Raw genomic sequence first — 20,484 nt, 5'->3', positions numbered from 1 at the left:
ATTTAAGTGAATTTTTTTATTAATCAAATTTCACACATATCTACTTACATATTTTAAATACAATCTAAAAAGCAAAAGAATAACATGCAACATCGACCATATGTATAAAAAGTAGTGAAGAAAACGAAAAAAATTATGTAAATCTAAACAAATATTAACTTTGAATAAAGGCAATATTCAGAAATATCAATTATATATCAAATAAGATTATATATAAGATAATATATAAAAAAAAATAAATTTTAAATTAAAATATATCATTTCTAATAAGATTTTATTCTTATTAGTATTATATTAGTATTATATTATATTAGTATTATAAGTATTATGTTAATAATACTTAAAAATGATAATCTTACAATCTTTATAGAAGATATTACTTTGGGATGTATTATTAATCTCAAAAGTGTTGAATACCAAACTTTCGAATCATCAATTTACTCACAATATTACTAGAATAATCAACAACTTACAATCACAATATTTTTTTATCGTATATAGCACAAATAACACATTGCAAAATTAACTAATATCGATTTTAAAAAAGAATCACACAATAAATATAATCTCACTGTAATCATTCTGTCAATATTCCATCGATATATTCTTATATAACTTGTGAGAACTGATGTTGGAGTTTAATGCTACAACAACGAAAGAAGAATACACACGTTGTGGTATCAGTATCGACTATACTGGTGGCAGAATCGCGCGGAAATTCCCACACGACACGAACGATGCATAGAAAGGTGGTACCAGACACGAATTCGTGGCACTGGATATTCGCTTAGTGCTTACAAATCATTTCGAATCGACGTTTCAATCGTTGGTAAAACGTCATTGTGTTATCAGTTCCTTTATCGAGAAATTATATCTCTTTCTCTCTCTCTTTCTCTCTCTGTCTCGGTTCAATTCGTTCATCAATCATGTTCGTGCAAGCTCCTGCTCTGATGGTTCAACAAAGATCTGAGAATTCTGAAGAAGATAGTGAGGAAGAAGGAACCGGTGATGTTCTCCAGGTTGATCGTTCTTTTGCTTTTTAGATTGATATTTCTTTTATTTTTTTGTTATTCGAAGCACTAAAACAAATGAATTTCGTGTTATTTTAAAATGGAATGATTTGGTGATGAAAATGATAATAAATAGAATACTAAAAAACATAATAATAATTAAGGAAAACTTGTTGTTGTAATAAATCGTATCATACTTTCAATAAACCAGTAAAATATATACTTAATGTCTGATCAATGATGGCAAAATCATTGAATTCGTTATTACAGCAAAATAATTCAATATCATTGGTAATTTCTTTCATAGAAACGTCGAGAAGAATGCGAAAGAAAGGCGAGACGTGGGGAAATGGATCCCCGATTAGAATTCGCTTTCCAATTTTTGATGGATGCTACACAGCTATCACGTCACGAAGTCATGGATCACGTTTTCGAGGGAGATATGCTCGACGAAATCAATCAATTGTTCTTGCCACACATGAGATCCACCCTTCTCTGGTATTATCAGGAAGTGGAGGAACCTGAAACGTTACATCCTACAGAAACGGTTCAAATTTCAATCGTTATATTTTTTGAATGAAAATAATAAACTTAGTAAATAATAAAATTTACTGATTGAGTAAAATTTCAATGTCTAGATACAAAGTAAAGGTTCGAGTTCTAGACCAAGTCCAAATACACCTGTACCCAAAGTGAAAGAACAAAAAGAAGCAAAGGAACCAAGAAAAAAGAAATTATTTCTTACAGATGGGTGGCAAGTTCCTTGTACTGGAATATGCATTTATATGTTCAGGTAATTTCTATAGTATATAAACAGCTAAATATTAATTAGAAATTATTTACTGCGTGAAAAAATAATTTAAACAAAAGTTGAATCACCTTGAATTTTTAATTATTCAACAGGTGAACGTACATAGAATATATAAAAATTATGGTAAAAAAAATATTAATTTAAAGTATATTTTAACAATTAAATTTAAATTATGAAGAAGAAACAGAATGAAACTTGAAACTTCTTTTAGATTAAACGTCTCGAAACAATTGCCCGAGGAAGGTTTCCAGAAAGATCTTTATACTGGTGTAATAGACACTAAGAAAGTGGAAATAATAACAGCAATACAAAGAATAGTAGAACATGTCTTTATGGATGCACTTGCACATCCTGGTTCCGAGAAAGAGGACGATTGTCCAATGATTAAAAATCTTTTATTACCAGGTTTAAGATCTTTTTGCAGCGCTCTGAAAGGTAATGATAGAATTATATATAATTGATGTAAATTATATTTTAAAAATTCTTATAGTATGCGAACAGGTGGCTCAGGAGGGACGTGTATTCGACGATAGCGAAGCTTTAATGGGGGAAGTACATAACTTCGAAGAGGCAAAAGCGTTTATGGCAAAAGATAACGCTGTAAATATTGTAGAAGAAAGAGTAAAATCGTGGATTAAATTATTGAAAAATTTCATGGTGGAAAGTAAACAGGTGAAACGAGAAAATGACAACTCTGGTCCACAACAGGAATTGGAATACTGGAAAAGAAGAGGTGCTCAGTTCAGTCAATTAGTCAATAAACTTCAGGTTTTATTTTTGTATTCTTATATATTATTCTATCAATTTTTATTGACAACTAAATTGTAATTCGTTCTATTAATATTTAGGATCATGAAATACGAATGTCTCTTCTCTGCTTGCAAGTTGCACGCTCGAAGTTAATAAAAGATTGGGTTGACGTTGAGGACGAAGTCACTTATTGTTACAATGAAGCTAAAGATAATGCAAAATTCATACAGGCGTTAGAAAAATGTTGTCATTGTTTGTATTTGGACGATCCAGTAAGATAATATTATAGCACTATAATTGTTCAAAAAAAATAATTTTAAAATAATTGAATTTTTGAACATATATTATATCTTTAATCATATATTAATCACACAAAGAACTATAATTATTTATTGATTAATACGAAAGAAAATTATTTATATTAAATAAAACAAATCACATAATTTTCAGGTAAAGATGAGAGATTCCCTCGTATCATTGTTACAAACAGTCCGCTTAATATACAGCGTTTCGAGATACTATAACACTTCAGAACGAACTAGTTCATTAATGATAAAGATTACAAATCAAATGATTATAGCTTGTCGAGATTACGTCACAAATAGAAGTCGTGAAACTGTTTGGAGTCAAGATCGAGCAATTGCACGATCAAAGTTGAAGCATTGTTTGAGACTAAACAAGTATATATCTATAATATGTATAATTCATTTATGAAAAGATAAAAAATTATTCTAATTCTTATTATCAAAAAAAAAATTATTGGAAGCTTTGTATTCTTTAATTCTCTTTATGAATATAATTATTTAAAATTATGATTGATTATCTTTTAATATTTTGTTTTGAAATCTGAAATCTGTGCCTTTTTTTAAATATAGAAATGTTATCACTTTTTTCAGAGCTTACAGAGAAACTTACAGATTAGTTCGATGTTCTCCAGCAATAACCGAAGAAGAATTCTCATTCTCAGAGACTCACGTGTTTGGAAGATTCGATTCCTTTTGCGACAGGATAAGAAAAATTTTAACCATGTTCGAATTGATACAAGATTATAAAAGTCTTTTTGAAAGAAGAATGGAGGGCCTTTTATTAGGAGAAGGTATAGCATTTTTCATTCTTTCATAAATACTTTTCCTCTTCTTTTTAATTTATTTAAATTATCTTTTTTATTTCAATAGCATTAGACGATGCAATAAGAACTTTCGAAGAAGCTGAAAAGGTTGCTACCACCAAAGATTACGATTATCTCGATCCAAAAAATACTGAATTTGATACGGATTACAATAACTTCATGACAAAAACTGATACCCTGAAACAAAACATCGGTAATATTATTGAAAAAAATTATGCAGATGTTTGGGAAACTCTTCAGGGTATACGATTTTTAACTCGATTCGAAAAAGTAAAGTGGCGTATTATAGTTGATTAATAATGCACGAATAATTGTACATAACAATATTTGTAAAGAGGCACAAGATTTTTTTAATTTTTGAATCATATTTATTTTTCAATTCTTAAAATTCCTCAATTGTTAAATTTTTCTCAATATTCTGGATTCTTGAATTCTCGAGATTTTCATATTTTGAAATTTTAAATTCTTAGAATTTTTAGAATTTTTAGATTGTCTTTTAAATATTTAATTTTTTTTCAAATTTATAAATCTCAATTTTTAAATTCTTAAATTGTCAAACGTATATAATTTTACCTTATTTAATATTTTTAAGGTCAGTGAAAAAGTACCTTTGACTAAGTTAGATGAAAAATACAATATAGTAGTAAAATATTGCGATAGAGAAGTGGACAGAATATTGAAATTATTCAAAAGACAAAGAGATGATCCACCATTACCAAGGCATATGCCAGCCATTGCTGGAAGATTAACTTGGGCAAATTCATTAAAGTAAATAAAAAAAAAATTATCCTATATACTTATTCTAAATAATTTAAACGAAATTTATTCTTTGTATATTATTTTTTCAAAATATTCTTTACTTAGAATACACTTGGATGAATTAGCTACATCAGTCTCTAATCACCCAGTATTGAAGACACTTCCACTCAGTATGGAATTAGAAAAAAGATATAATTATGCCATCAGCATATTGAATCAATACAAGTCAGATATATCTGAAGTTTGGACTCATCAAAATTCCTGGGTCATCGAGGATTGTCTAAAACAGTAAATTTATTATTATCCATCTGTATTAAATTTAAACGAAAACTTTATTTTATTTTAATCATCCAGATCTCTGCTGACCATAGACGAAAAGTCCGGAAAAATCAAAGTTAACTTAGAAGAAAGAGTCTCTCTTCTGATTCGAGAAGCTGATTGTTTGGCTAAATTGAATCTCCAAATTCCTATCGTAGCATTAACGATTTTAGCTAAAAAAAACTATTTCACGTTGATCACAAATTCTCTTCAATCGATGATCGAAGAGTTGGTTTCCACATCAAGACGCGTGAAATTGGAAATGAGGCCATTGCTATTACCGCATTTGGTGCGAGTTGTATCATTGCTGGAACCTGGTTTGACTTCCTTAAATTGGACCAATCCAAAATGGAAGGAGTTTTATGAGAATACCAAAGAGCAGATTAAGGAATTTGATATACTCATTACAAGGGTTCACGATGTATATGATAACAGGTATGAATTTTTATTTTATAGTATATATTCAATAAAATTAAAGAATATATATTTTTCAATAAAATATTATTATTAATTATCTTACTTGGAATTTCTGATTGACAAATTCTTATGAAATTGAATAAAAATTTTCTTCGTTCCTTCCAAGAATTTTACAGGTGCTAACAGCTATGCAAAAGATTACTTTGCATTCTATACCAGAATCTGATCAACCATGGACGATAGAGGAATTCGTAGAGAAAACGGAAGAAATATGCAGACTCGCAGCGGTAGATTTGTATCGTAAAAGTATGATGGTGGAAGAGGCAGTAGAGGAAGTGCTGGATCTTGTTAAGAATGCCAAAGAAAATTTCAAAGAGACCGCTAATTCCAGTCAATTAGAGTTTTTTAATATCGAAGGTGAATTATTAATTTCCTGAATTACTTATACCATAATCTACCATTCCTTTCTCTTTTTTAATTAAAATATGATAAACCATATTTTCCATATTTTTCGAGTCATTAATTTTCAATGGAATGAGCTTACAGAAAATGAAGAGGTGATAGATCAAACTGTCCAACAAGATTGGTCTTTAGTTTGGAATCTATTTGACAATCCTCATCAATTATTAACTAGCCCTGGTAGCTTGCCAAAGGGAATGCAAGACATGGTCCGAAATGCCGTATCCGAAATGAGAAGATATTACTCCAGAAAAGTTGTAGACGTTCTGATAAAAGTCATCAGAGGTTCATTAGACGCCATTAGGAAGCGATTCATTCGAGAAATCGATCCAGGTGTTTTTCTATTCGACAAAATGTAGAAACATCTTCAAATTTAGCGAATAATCATATAAATAAATAAATAATCCTTCGAACAGACGAGATACCAAGCCCAATATTTCTACTTCATGCAACGTTAATGATACCAGTGGTGACCGTGAAACCTAGCTTAGACGATGTACAGGAAGTTTTAACGTTAATTGGCAAAATCATCGCTGGTGTTGCGAGAGGTGTATCGCAATGGAATTCTAGAGTTAACAAGGTAAGATTTCTTGAAAATTTTTATCCAATCTTTTTGCTATCAAGAATGAGATATCGAAACAATATCGTTTATGAGACGCTATGGGCGATTTAATTCGATTTTTATTCAAATCGTTGAATGAAATATTCAGAGATCTAATGAAAAGAATATTTATTAAATTATTCATAGCGAACGACATTGCTTGACAGGTATAAACTAAATCTAACTCGTTATTTTGTTATTGATAATATCTTTTGATAATTCAGAGTACATGGAATCAAATTTATTCGAGGAAAAATTTCGCAGACATCGTGATGCGTGCTCAAATGCAAGCAGCGAAGAAGAATCAAGAGCAAGAAGATCCAAGAGCAAGAAGGCGAAGATTATTTAAAATGATTTCTGAAGAAAGACCGATTTTTCCTGTCCAAAAGCAGAATTTTCACGCGATGGTAATGGATAATAAAGAAGTGATGAAACTATTATCAATATTGAACACTTGTATGCAAGAATTCAAGCCGGTAATAAATGAACTTAAATAAAGAATAAATAAAGAATAAATGATGAAATTTTACCGAATTATCTTCGTTTCAATGTAAATCCATAGGATCTTGCCGAATTTATCGATAGATGGAAACCATATAAATTTTTATGGAAAAATGAGAAAAGTATGCGAGAATTGTTACAAATTTCTTTGCCCGAGTTTGAAGCTACGCTTCGAAAACACAGTGAACTCGAAGACCTCTTAGCCACCGAGCCTGATATGGTCATTTTTGGAAGATCAATTGCTGTCTCCACGGAGAAATTGAAATATGGCCTTTACACGGAAATTAAAGGTAAAAGTAAAATTAATTTCAAATCACAAATGAATTAATAAATACGATAAAAAACGATATGCATCTATATATAAATAATAATATAAATGTCCACAGCATGTACCCACAAAATTGGGCAAGCAATGAAAAAGAAATATCGCCGAGAAATGGAATACGTTTATGCGTTAATGAACGAGATGGATCGCAAATTAGATCGTCAGATACGCGATCTGGACGATATACGTCTTATCATGGACACGTTGAAGAAGATTCGTGAGCAAGAGGTCGACATGGAACTAAAAATCGATCCGATCGAGGAAGCCTTCAATATAGTCACGAGATACGAAGTGCCAGTGGATCAAGAATGTCTCGAGCAGGTCGACAATTTGAGATACACGTGGCAACAATTGCTAGCAAGGGCACAAGAAACTCACGTATTGTTGTTGAAGTTGCAACCACAATTCGAGGAAGATCTTAGAATCAATCTCGAGAATTTTCGTATCGATAACAAGATGTATTGCGAGGAATACAGATCCTCTGGGCCTATGCAACCTGGCCTCAGTCCGAGAGAAGCTTCGGATAGACAGATTTTGTTTCAAAATAGATTCGATGGAATGTGGAGAAAATTGCAGACTTACCAGAGCGGGGAGGAACTGTTCGGTCTGCCCACAACTGATTATCCTGAACTTTCGCAGATAAGAAAGGAGTTAAATTTGCTCCAGAAATTGTATAAATTGTACAATGATGTTATTGATAGAGTGAACAGTTACTACGATATTCCATGGAGCGAGGTAAAGCATTTTCCCTCTATTTTTCTTCATATTCTGAAATAAAAATTTCACTTTTATAATATAGAAATTTAGATAAGAATATTTATAATGCAATCTAGGTCAATATCGAGGACATAAACAACGAATTAATGGAGTTTCAAAATCGGTGTCGCAAGTTACCGAAAGGTCTGAAAGAATGGCCGGCATTCTTTGCATTGAAGAAAACCATCGACGATTTTAACGACATGTGTCCTCTCTTGGAATTAATGGCCAACAAAGCCATGAAACCTCGTCACTGGCACAGGATCATAGAAGTGACGGATTATTCGTTCGATCTTGAAAGCGAGAGTTTCTGCTTGAAAAATATTCTGGAGGCGCCGTTGTTGAAATACAAAGAGGATATCGAGGATATTTGCATCTCTGCTATGAAAGAAAAAGATATCGAGGCCAAATTAAGAACTGTGGTGAACGAATGGTCGTCCCACGAATTGACGTTTATGACGTTTAACAACAGAGGAGAATTATTGTTGAGAGGAGACACAACTGCTGAAACGATTGGCCAACTCGAGGACAGTTTGATGGTGCTTGGTTCTTTGATGTCGAATAGATACAATGCACCGTTTCGTAAACAGATACAACAATGGCTTACCGATCTGTCGAACACGAATGAAATTTTAGAAAGATGGCTATTAGTACAGAATATGTGGGTTTATCTGGAAGCTGTGTTCGTTGGCGGTGATATAGCGAAGCAATTGCCCAAAGAGGCGAAAAGATTTGGTAAGATTGATAAAAGCTGGCAGAAAATCATGCAAAGGGCACACGAGACTCCAGGAGTGGTGCCATGCTGTGTGGGCGATGATTTACTTAAACAGCTTTTACCTCATCTGCAAGAACAGTTGGAATTATGTCAGAAATCTCTTAGTGGGTAAGTTTTTTATTAATGGAATTTAAATTCTCGTGTGAATATATATTTTTTATGTTATATATCATGTTTGTTGTCATCCAAGAAAAACAGAATTTAAAACATAATATATAAATCTTAATTAATTTAGATATATTCAATATATTTGATGTATAGTGATGTAATATAAGAAAATAATTAAAACGTGTTTGCAGATACTTAGAAAAGAAACGTATGATGTTTCCAAGGTTTTTCTTCGTATCAGATCCTGCTTTATTGGAGATACTTGGTCAAGCATCTGATTCTCACACAATACAGAATCATCTACTATCCATTTTTGACAATACACGTTACGTGAAGTTTCATGATATCGAATATAACAAAATGATCGCCATTATTTCATCCGAAGGTGAAACAATTTTGGTAAGTACTTTGAAATATTTATTTATCAATGAAATATATTAACAATGAAAAATGATATATTGATCAATGTTTAAAATATAGCTCGAAAAGGCTGTAAGGGCGGAAGGTTCAGTGGAAACATGGCTAATGCAACTTTTACACACCTCGCAACAATCTTTGCACTCGATAATCCGACAGAGTTACTTCATGATTAATGATATGAATTTCAATCTTCTTAGTTATCTGGATAAAATGCCTGCACAGGTTGGTTTATTAGGAATACAAATGATTTGGACCAGGGATAGTGAAATGGCTTTGGCTCAAGCTCGTGCGGATAAAAAGATCATGGCGGAAACGAATAACAGATTTCTGGATTTGTTGAATACATTGATCGATCAAACTACCAGAGATCTTGCGAAAATTGAAAGAACAAAATTCGAAACTTTAATCACTATTCACGTGCATCAACGTGATATTTTTGATATATTAGTAAGTTATAAAAGAATAATTTTTTTATAATTAATAATACATATAAATTGTATTTTCTTATAATATAATATATAATATAATAAAAGATTCAAGCATAATATCTTAAATCTTAATTATATTATAAAATTATTATTTTAGAAAATTATATATATAAGTATTATAAAAAAAAAATATTAAATTTTTATATCCAATTTTTCACGATATATAATATTTCTGTTCGTTTTTCAAAAATATCAATTTATAAAATGTTCCACATAGTGTCGTTTGAATGTACGATCGATAAACGATTTCGAATGGTTGAAGCAAAGCAGATTTTATTTCAAAGAAGACCTCGACAAAACATCGATCTGCATAACAGATGTAAACTTTACGTATCAAAATGAATATTTGGGATGCACTGAACGACTCGTGATTACTCCGCTAACAGATAGGTAACTGTATCGATAAAACTTACTTGTCTAATTAATGAATCAATATAAACAAATTATTCTCAAATTTATGTACCATCATTCTACAGATGTTACATAACTTTAGCCCAAGCACTATCTATGTCTATGGGTGGTTCGCCTTGCGGTCCAGCTGGAACAGGCAAAACAGAAACAGTCAAAGATATGGGAAAAACCTTGGCCAAATACGTAGTGGTGTTCAATTGTTCGGATCAAATGGATTATAGAGGATTGGGAAGAATATATAAGGGATTGGCACAAAGTGGTTCTTGGGGTTGTTTTGACGAATTCAACAGAATCGAATTACCAGTTTTGTCTGTTGCTGCTCAACAAGTTGCAGTCGTTTTGGCTGCGAAAAAGGAGAAAAAGAAGCAATTTATTTTTACCGATGGAGATCTAATAGACATGTGCCCTGAACTTGGAATATTTATAACAATGGTAAAAAGATATAAGCATTAATAATATTATATATATTAATTTTACAACAAAATATACATCAATTTATTTGATTCTTATACCAAATATTTAATTTCATTTTTATTTGCGAATTTTTAAATAACAGTTCTTTTAAATATGAAGAATTATTGAAATTATTTTATTTTTATTACGATATGTTTCAAAAATATATAATCTATTGGATATAAAAATTAGACTTTAATTGAAATGAATGGTTATAGAATCCAGGATACGCTGGCAGGAAAGAACTTCCAGAAAATCTAAAGATACAATTCCGTACTGTCGCCATGATGGTACCTGATAGACAAATCATTATTCGAGTAAAATTGGCCAGTTGTGGTTTCCTAGAGAATATCACGCTTGCTCGGAAATTTTACACTTTGTACAAACTCTGTGAAGAACAACTTACAAAACAGGTAATTATTTATCTGTTTATTATAACATATCTTGATTATTTAAAAATAGACGAATAAATCGAATATGTTATTCGTTCTATTTAGGTACACTACGATTTCGGTCTAAGAAATATATTATCAGTTCTAAGGACATTAGGAACGGCAAAAAGGGTGAATTCGAAAGATTCTGAAAGCACCATTGTTATGCGTGTTTTAAGAGATATGAATCTTTCGAAACTCATAGGTAAATATTTATAATATATGTATATACTTTATAATATTCGTATCTGTTAAAAAACTTACAAAATTTTTCTAATTTCAGATGAGGACGAACCATTATTTATCTCATTGGTGGCTGATCTCTTTCCAAATCAAGCTCTTGAAAAGACTTCCTATCCAGAATTGGAAGCTGCTATTAATCAGCAAGTAGAAGAAGCTGGATTGATATATCATCCACCATGGGTGCTAAAATTGATACAATTATACGAGACACAAAGAGTGAGACATGGAATAATGACACTAGGTCCAACTGGTGCAGGAAAAACCACTTGTATACACATTTTGATGAAAGCTCTAACGCAATGCGGTAATTTTCATAGGTAATAAAATAATTTGTACAAATGATTTTTCTGAAATTCAAAAATTCAATCGCCCAAAAATCGTTTTTTCATGCAGTAACATAACTTGCTTCGTCTAGATTATAAAATATTTATTTCAGAGAAATGAGAATGAATCCGAAAAGTATAACAGCAGCACAAATGTTTGGACGATTGGATGTGGCAACCAATGATTGGACAGATGGAATATTTTCAGCTTTGTGGCGCAAAACGTTGAAATTGAAAGAAGGAGAACACGTATGGTTGGTTCTCGATGGACCTGTTGATAGTATTTGGATCGAGAATTTAAATTCCGTGTTGGATGACAATAAAACTCTGACCCTTGCAAATGGCGATCGATTATCGATGTCATCTAATTGCAAAATCATCTTTGAGCCTCATAATATCGATAATGCAAGCCCGGCAACGGTATCCCGTAATGGAATGGTGTACATGAGTTCATCAGGACTGGATTGGAATCCTGTGGTGACTGCTTGGTTGAACAATCGAACACCTCTGGAACAAGAAGTATTCGGTCAGTGTTTCGAGAAATCTTTTGCACAGGTAAAAAGAATTAATTCCTATTTTTAATATATTCTTTCTCAAATATCTCCATTTTAAGAAATTATTTTTACTCAGATTGTTAGTGACGAAACAATTTTTAAAATATAAAATTATAAATAATACTCACAATAATATATAATATTTTTATAGATCTATTCATGGAGCACTCAAGCATTATTACTGACCATAGATGTTTTACAATGCAACATAGTTCGACAGATGTTGTGTCTTCTTGAAGGTTTAATTCCACCGAAAACGTCCATAGAAGAAGAGGAAAACGAGGAAACGGAAGAGGAAAAGAGACAACCGATGACGGCTGAACACCTGAAACATTTTTACGTTTTCGCTTTAGTATGGGGCATTGGAGCACTGTTGGAAACATCAGACAGACAAAAATACGACGTCTATCTCCGACAGAATTTCGAAAGTTTAGATTTGCCAACGTCGGAAGAATATCCTGAAGCTAAGCTATTCGATTTCTACGTCACTGAAAAGGGTAAATGGGACACGTGGACAAGTATAGTAACCAATTACGTCTACTCTGAATATTCAACGTCCGATTATAGCAACATATTAATCCCCATCCCTGATAACGTCAGAATAACATACCTAATCGATCTAATTGGTCGCCAAGATAAAGCAGTTTTGCTTATAGGCGAACAAGGATCGGCCAAAACGGTGATGATGAAGTCTTATATGAAGAAAGCGAATCCTGAAACCACGTTGAGTAGATCGTTCAATTTCAGCTCGGCCACAAGTCCGTATCAATTTCAGAAAACTATCGAAAGTTACATAGAAAAACGTCTAGGTAACACGTTCGGTCCACCAGGGGGGAAAAAAATGTTGGTCTTCATCGATGACATAAATTTACCTCAAATCAACGAATGGGGTGATCAAGTCACCAATGAAATCGTTCGACAGACGATGGACATGAAGGGATTTTACTCTTTGGAGAAACCTGGAGACTTCACTGTCATTGTAGACATAACATTTCTGGCAGCCATGTGTCACCCAGGTGGTGGAAGAAACGATATTCCCCAAAGATTAAAGAGACAGTTTTGCATTTTCAATTGTACGTTACCTGACGAAGCTTCCATTGATCGAATTTTTGGTGTACTCTCAGAGGGTCATTATAAAAAAGGATTTTCAATGGAAGTTAAGAATCTCGTGAAAAAGATGGTTCCTATAACGAGAATACTTTGGGAGAGAACCAGAACAACATTATTGCCTACACCGGCAAAGTTTCATTATATATTCAATCTAAGAGATTTGTCAAGAGTTTGGCAAGGTATGCTTGGTACGCTATCTACAGTTATCGACAAGGAAAGCGTCCTCATGTTGTTGTGGAAACACGAATGCAATCGCGTATTCAGTGATAGACTCACTTTACAAACCGATAAGAATTGGTTTAATGAAGAGGTTTTGAAAATTGTGAATGAAATGTTGGGAGAAGACTATTGTAAAATGCTTGACAAAGATCCTGCATTTGTGGACTTCATGAGGTAAGTGTAATACATTAAGAATCAATATGAAATTTCTTTTTACTTCTTTCACGATCAACTTTTAGAGATGCTCCAGAACCAACTGGTGAAGAAGGTGAGGACACTGACGTGGAGTTGCCGAAAGTGTATGAACCGGTTTATGACGAGCAGATTCTCAGGGAGAGATTAGAAATGTTTCTTTCACAATTCAACGAAATGCAAAGAGGGTCTGGAATGGACTTGGTCTTCTTCCCTGATGCCATGTTACACTTGGTCAAAATATCCAGAGTCATTAGACATCCGAAAGGGAATGTAATGTTAGTGGGCGTTGGAGGATCTGGCAAGCAAAGTCTCACGAAATTATCATCCTTCATCGCCGGTTATAAAACGTTTCAAATCACTTTAACAAGATCTTACAACGTGGCAAACTTCTTAGAAGATCTAAGATATTTATATCGAACGTGTGGAGCTCAAGGAAAGGGTACCACATTTATATTCACCGATTTGGATATTAAAGAGGAAGGCTTCTTGGAATATTTAAACAATATTCTGAGCTCTGGAATTATCAGCAATTTGTTCACTCGTGACGAACAGCAAGAAATCATTTCAGAATTGACACCTATCCTGAGACGTGAAAATCCAAAACGAACGATCAACAACGAGCTTGTAATGGATTTCTTTCTTCAGAGAACCTGTCAAAATCTACACGTTGTACTCTGTTTCTCTCCTGTTGGGGAGAAATTTAGAAATCGTGCTCAACGTTTCCCAGCTCTTATATCCGGATGCACCATTGACTGGTTTCAACCATGGCCTAAAGACGCTCTGATCTTAGTCGCTAAACACTTTTTGCACGATTTTAACATAGTTTGTACCAACGAGGTTAAAGTTGAACTGGTGAACGCTTTAGGCTCTATACAAGACATCGTTTCTATGACATCTACGGAATATTTCCAACGATTCCGTCGCGCTACTCACGTCACGCCAAAATCATACTTGAATTTCATCGGTGGTTACAAGAATATTTACCAGAGCAAGCAATACGAACTAGGGGAAGGAGCTAAGAGAATGGATACCGGTTTAGCGAAATTGGAGGAAGCTTCGATATCGGTGGAAATTTTAAAAAGAGATCTCGATGTGATGGAGAAAGAGCTCGTACAAGCATCTGAGAAAGCAGAAACGGTCCTCTTGGAAGTGACGGAAAGAGCGATGCAGGCAGAGGCTTTCAAGAATCAGGTGCAAAAAGTGAAGGAGAAAGCTGAACAATTGGTAGCTTGCATAGCAGAGGAGAAAGCATTGGCTGAAGAAAAATTAGAGGCTGCTAAACCAGCATTGGAAGAAGCAGAGGCTGCTTTGAACACTATTAAACCGGCTCATATTGCTACCGTGAGAAAATTGGGTAGACCTCCTCACCTTATCATGAGAATTATGGATTGCGTGTTAATTCTATTTCAACGCAAGATTGGGCCTGTTATTCCGGATATGGCTGCATCATGCCCAAAACCTTCTTGGGCGGAATCCTTAAAATTAATGGCTAGCACCACGTTTCTACTTCAATTGCAAAATTATCCGAAAGATATAATAAACAACGAGATGGTCGAATTACTTCAGCCTTACTTTAATATGGAAGATTATAATATGGAAACTGCCAGACGGGTTTGCGGTGATGTGGCGGGTTTATTATCTTGGACAAAGGCTATGGCTTTCTTCCATTCGGTGAACAAGGAGGTTCTCCCATTGAAGGCTAATTTAGCGTTACAGGAAGTAAGACTCAAGATGGCAATGGAGGATTTGGCGAACGCTGAAAGAGAATTATCTGAAAGAGAAATGGCTTTACAAGCGGTTAAAGAACAATACGACTCGGCTGTTTCAGAGAAACAAAGATTGACAGAAGCTGCAAACGTGTGCCTTAGGAAAATGACAGCCGCGACTGCGTTGATCAATGGGTTAGGTGGTGAGAAGATACGTTGGACCGAGCAAAGCAGCGAATTCAAAATTCAATTAGGACGATTGGTTGGGGATGTTTTATTAGCCACGGGCTTCCTGTCTTACTGCGGACCTTACAATCAACAATACAGAGCTAGTTTGGTGTCTTCTTGGATGAACATTTTGGCAACCAAATCTATTCCATTCACTGATAATCTAAATATCACGAATATGCTCGTGGACAGTGGAACGATGTCGGAATGGACGCTTCAAGGATTACCTAATGATGAATTGTCGGTGCAAAACGCGCTCATTGTGACTAAATCATCCTCTTATCCTTTATTAGTAGATCCTCAAAATCAAGGAAAAATGTGGATAAAGAACAAAGAATGTATGAACGAGTTACAGATCACATCCCTCAATCACAAATATTTCAGAACTCATCTTGAGGACAGTCTCTCTCTAGGCAGACCGTTGTTGATAGAAGACATCGTAGAAGAGCTGGATCCAGTTCTCGATAACGTGTTGGAAAAAAATTTCATTAAATCTGGTTCCATCGAGAAGGTGATCGTCGGTGACAAAGAATGCGACGTGATGCCAGGTTTTATGTTATACATCACTACGAAATTACCAAATCCTGCGTACAGTCCAGAAATTTCGGCAAAGACATCGATAATCGATTTTACCGTCACGATGTTAGGATTAGAAGATCAATTACTCGGCAGAGTGATCCTTATGGAAAAATCAGATCTGGAGGCCGAAAGAGTGGCCCTGTTCGAATCTGTGATGACGAATCAACGATCGATGAAGGAATTGGAAAGTACGTTGTTGCATCGTCTCACGTCTTCTGAAGGTTCTCTAGTGGACGACGAAGCACTTATAAACGTGCTCAGGGAAACTAAGGTAACCGCAGAATCGGTGAACGAGAAATTAAAAGTGTCCGCGTTAACGGAAAAGAAGATCATGTTAGCCCGCGAAGAATTCCGTGCCGTTGCATCAAGAGGATCTATCTTATATTTTCTTATTGTAGAAATGAGCAACGTGAACGTAATGTATCAAAATTCGTTGAAACAATTTTTGACTATATTTGATAATTCCATTACCAAATCTGTGAAGAATTCTATTACTAGTGAACGAATAAACATAATTCTTCGACATCTTACGTACGAAGTATGGGCCTTTACTTTGAGAAGTTTATACGAACGGCACAAATCGTTGTTCACCTTAATGCTAGCTATGAAGATAGACTGTCATCGTGGTGCAATTTCTCATACGGAATTCAATGCTTTCATAAAAGGTGGTGCATCTTTGGATTTAAATGCAGTTATCCCGAAACCGTTTAAGTGGATTCTCGATATAACTTGGTTAAATTTGGTCGAGATTAGTAAATTGGATATATTTTCGGATATACTGACGAAAATTGAATTTGCTGAAAAAGAATGGCGAATATGGTACGAGAAAGAGAGACCCGAAGAAGAAGAACTTCCTTGTGGATATCAAAAGAAACTTGACGTATTCAGAAAGTTACTTTTAATCAGATCATGGAGTCCAGACAGGACATTATCTCAGGCAAAAAAATACGTGATTGAATCATTAGGAAGAGAATATGGAGAAACTAAGATATTGGATCTAGAAGCTACTTGGTTAGAATCTGAAGTTAGAACACCGCTTATATGTATACTTTCGATTGGATCAGATCCTAGCCCACAGATTACAATACTTGCAAAACAAAAATCTATTCGTAAGAAAATTGATAATTTAATTGAAAATGAAATTATTAAGTTATTCTCGAAATAATGTAATTTTTATTTAAGAATTACGATCAGTTTCCATGGGTCAAGGCCAAGAATTTCATGCTCGAAAATTTATCTCCGATGCTATGAACACCGGAAGTTGGGTATTGTTGCAAAATGTTCATTTGTCTCTTCCATTTTGCACGGAAGTCATGGATGCCTTAGTTGAAACAGAAACTGTACACGAAGCATTTAGGCTTTGGATGACTACAGAAGTCCATTCGCAATTTCCTATCGGTTTATTACAGGTTTCTTCCTTTATATCTCTTATATCTTATATCTGTAATAAAAATATAATCATATGTAATGCCATTATTCCAGATGGCCATTAAATTTACAAACGAACCACCGCAAGGTATTAGAGCTAGTTTAAAGAGAACTTACCAGGGTATGACACAAGATACATTGGATTATAGTACACAATCGCAATGGCCACCTTTGTTGTATGCAGTTGCATTTCTACATACAGTAGTACAGGAACGTAGAAAGTTCGGACCTCTTGGTTGGAATATACCTTATGAATTTAATCAGGCTGATTTTTCTGCTTCTGTTCAATTTATACAAAATCATTTGGATGATATGGATCCGAAAAGGGGTGTATCATGGCCAACTGTTTGCTATATGCTAGGAGAGGTTTGATTATTTTATTAATATTATAAATCTTTATTGAAAATGTAATTTATTTTAAATAATATTAAATCTAAAATAACAAATATCGTAGGAGTGAAACATTTAATATTTATTTATAAATATCAGGTTCAATACGGTGGCAGAGTCACCGATGATTTCGATAAACGATTGTTAACTACATTTACGCATGTTTGGTTCTGCGATGTATTATTACGATCTGGTTTCGAATTTTATCGTGGATACAAGGTACCACAAACCAAGAATCTTCAAGGATACTTGGATTATATTGATGGTTTGCCTGCAATGGATACACCGGAAGTTTTTGGCTTACATCCGAACGCGGATATTACTTATCAAATAAACACGGCAAAAGGAATACTTGACACGATTTTGAGCGTTCAACCCAAAGAAGGAGGTACGCAAGGAGGTGAAACGAGAGAGAACGTCGTGTACAAACTTGCCACAGACATGTTGGCCAAATTACCGAAACAATACAATTCGTTCGAAGTGAAAGAAGCGCTTCAACGAATGGGAGCCCTGTTACCGATGAATATATTTTTAAGACAAGAAATCGACAGGTATAATTTTTTATGACATTTTTTTCAACCCTTTTTTTAAAGATTGTTTCCTTATTAAATTTTATAAATTTACAGGATAAGCAAAGTTATTAAAGAAGTGCGCAATACTTTAACAGATTTAAAATTAGCTATCGAAGGTACCATTGTAATGAGTCAAGGTTTGCGTAAGTCACTAGATGCAATGTACGATGCTCGTATTCCAGAAAAATGGTTAAAAATATCCTGGGAATCGGCAACATTGGGATTTTGGTATACGGAACTTTTGGAACGAGATTATCAATTCAGATTATGGTGTATTTATGGCAGACCTAAGGTCTTTTGGATGACTGGTTTCTTCAATCCTCAGGGATTTCTAACAGCTATGCGACAAGTTAGATGTTTCAATTTAATCTAATTTTCCTAATTTAATTTAATTTTTTTAATATGATGTAATACAATGTTTCATTACATAATATTTATCAATTGAAAAGAATATTATTTATATTTTAAATAATAAATTTGAATATTTCAGGAAGTGACTCGAGCGCATAAAGGATGGGCTCTTGATTCTGTAGTGTTACAAAATTTGATCACAAGATTTAATAAAGAAGATATAAAAAATCAACCTCAGGAAGGAGTTTACGTTCATGGTCTATTTTTGGAAGGAGCCTCGCTCGATCGTAAAACAAGCAAATTAATAGAAAGTAAACCGAAAGTTCTATATGAACAAATGCCAGTAATTTATATTTATGCAATAAACACAACTGCAGGAAAAGATCCAAAACTTTATGAATGTCCTATATATAGAAAACCGCAAAGAACAGATTCGAAATACATCGGATCGATAGACTTCGAAACTGATCATAATCCTCGACATTGGACATTACGAGGTGTAGCTCTTTTGTGTGACATAAAATAAAATAAAATGTCTCAACTATAATATTATTCTTTCTTTTTCTATTATTTTCTTATTTTATCTATTTTATGTATTAAATGACAAAAATGTTATATATAACTAATATATATAACTAATATATAACTAATAGGTTTAATGAATTCAAACATTTCTTTCTTTTCTAATATACATATTTATCAATCATTAACATGTAATCATTAACACTTTTTTTAAATTTATTGTGTTTTTGTGAAAAATATATATTAGCAATTGATTAAAATAAAAGATTAATTTTCTTAATCTTAAATCTTCTTAAATCTTTTTACAACTGTTCGGATACAAATAGTTCATTTATAGAATAAATATTAATTTATTGATTTTTGATTTTTATCTACATTATATTCTATTACAATACTTTTTCGATTTTATATATAATTTATAAATATTATAAATTTATTGGTATTTTAAAATATAAAAAATGACATTCTGTATGAAAAAGCAAATTAAGAAATAATTTTATTTCAAATTTAATCTAAATTTTTTTATAAATAATTATTTATATATAGAAAAAAAATATTATTTCCTGTAAATAAAAATTAAATTGTTGTAAAATATTAAATAAAAATTTATAAAATCATAAAAATAATTAATTTTTAAATAATATAAGTAATATGTGACCTTAAAATATTTATTGATCAAATTCAGATTTTAATAACTTAAATATTTCTATAGAAATATTAATATAAAAAACAATTTTCCTTTGCTAACAAAAAAGAATATTATCTTTATTTTTTGTTCCATAATATAGATCTAATATCCTAATATATACACATAAATATAAATATATTAAATAAGAAAAAAAGAAAAATAATATAAAATTTATTTGAAATATCAGTTATTTTTTACATCTATTTTTTTTCTGCATTTTTTATATTGAAATGGAGATTTAAAATTCTGTAAGAAAAAAAAATACAGTACAATAATTAATCTTTCATATTATAATATATTGATTTTAAAATAAAATAAACAATATTTCGTGAAAATTATATTAAACACAAATCTACAAAATTTATATATATATTTAAAATAAAATAATTTTATATTATATAAAATTATATTTCTAAAAAATTTTATTACGAAGAATAGAAATCTTTGGATAGAA

At 32.6% G+C, this 20,484-nt stretch overlaps 1 protein-coding gene across 3 annotated transcripts; it reads left to right on the top strand.

Moving 5' to 3' along the window:
* Window positions 1–422: 422 nt before the first annotated feature.
* On the top strand, window positions 423–19,367 carry LOC122721149 (dynein axonemal heavy chain 5). 3 transcript variants are annotated; one of them, XM_043948465.1, is made up of 34 exons: window positions 423–1,019; window positions 1,318–1,557; window positions 1,649–1,803; window positions 2,033–2,256; window positions 2,312–2,589; window positions 2,670–2,843; window positions 3,022–3,251; window positions 3,468–3,667; window positions 3,747–3,970; window positions 4,293–4,468; window positions 4,565–4,747; window positions 4,814–5,212; window positions 5,361–5,611; window positions 5,741–5,986; window positions 6,070–6,233; window positions 6,479–6,730; window positions 6,817–7,045; window positions 7,142–7,815; window positions 7,914–8,719; window positions 8,911–9,118; window positions 9,200–9,586; window positions 9,845–10,017; window positions 10,104–10,470; window positions 10,710–10,904; window positions 10,989–11,127; window positions 11,206–11,482; window positions 11,602–12,043; window positions 12,194–13,545; window positions 13,611–17,188; window positions 17,262–17,488; window positions 17,562–17,873; window positions 17,997–18,448; window positions 18,524–18,818; window positions 18,960–19,367. In XM_043948465.1, the coding sequence occupies exons 1-34, from the start codon at window positions 927–929 to the stop codon at window positions 19,344–19,346; spliced, it is 13,989 nt and encodes a 4,662-aa protein (XP_043804400.1). In that variant the 5' UTR covers window positions 423–926; the 3' UTR covers window positions 19,347–19,367. The 3 variants fall into 3 exon arrangements, with proteins under 3 accessions (XP_043804400.1, XP_043804401.1, XP_043804402.1); XM_043948466.1 differs by lacking the exon at window positions 2,033–2,256 and having other exon boundaries at window positions 423–1,557; XM_043948467.1 differs by lacking the exon at window positions 2,033–2,256 and having other exon boundaries at window positions 423–1,803.
* Window positions 19,368–20,484: the final 1,117 nt, after the last annotated feature.

This window comes from Apis laboriosa, unplaced genomic scaffold, assembly GCF_014066325.1.
Source record: "Apis laboriosa isolate Shangri-la unplaced genomic scaffold, ASM1406632v1 scaffold14452_cov158, whole genome shotgun sequence".
Classification (NCBI taxonomy): domain Eukaryota; kingdom Metazoa; phylum Arthropoda; class Insecta; order Hymenoptera; family Apidae; genus Apis; species Apis laboriosa.
The sequence above is the reverse complement of the archived record's forward strand: the minus strand, read 5'-3'. Positions and strand labels throughout refer to the sequence as shown.

Coding starts and splice junctions, on each gene's coding strand:
- LOC122721149 (XM_043948465.1), top strand. CDS start 927: ATGTTCGTGCAAGCTCCTGCTCTGATGGTTCAACAAAGATCTGAGAAT. Junction 7,816..7,913: donor ACGATATTCCATGGAGCGAG/GTAAAGCATTTT, acceptor AATGCAATCTAG/GTCAATATCGAGGACATAAA. Junction 9,119..9,199: donor CCGAAGGTGAAACAATTTTG/GTAAGTACTTTG, acceptor TTTAAAATATAG/CTCGAAAAGGCTGTAAGGGC.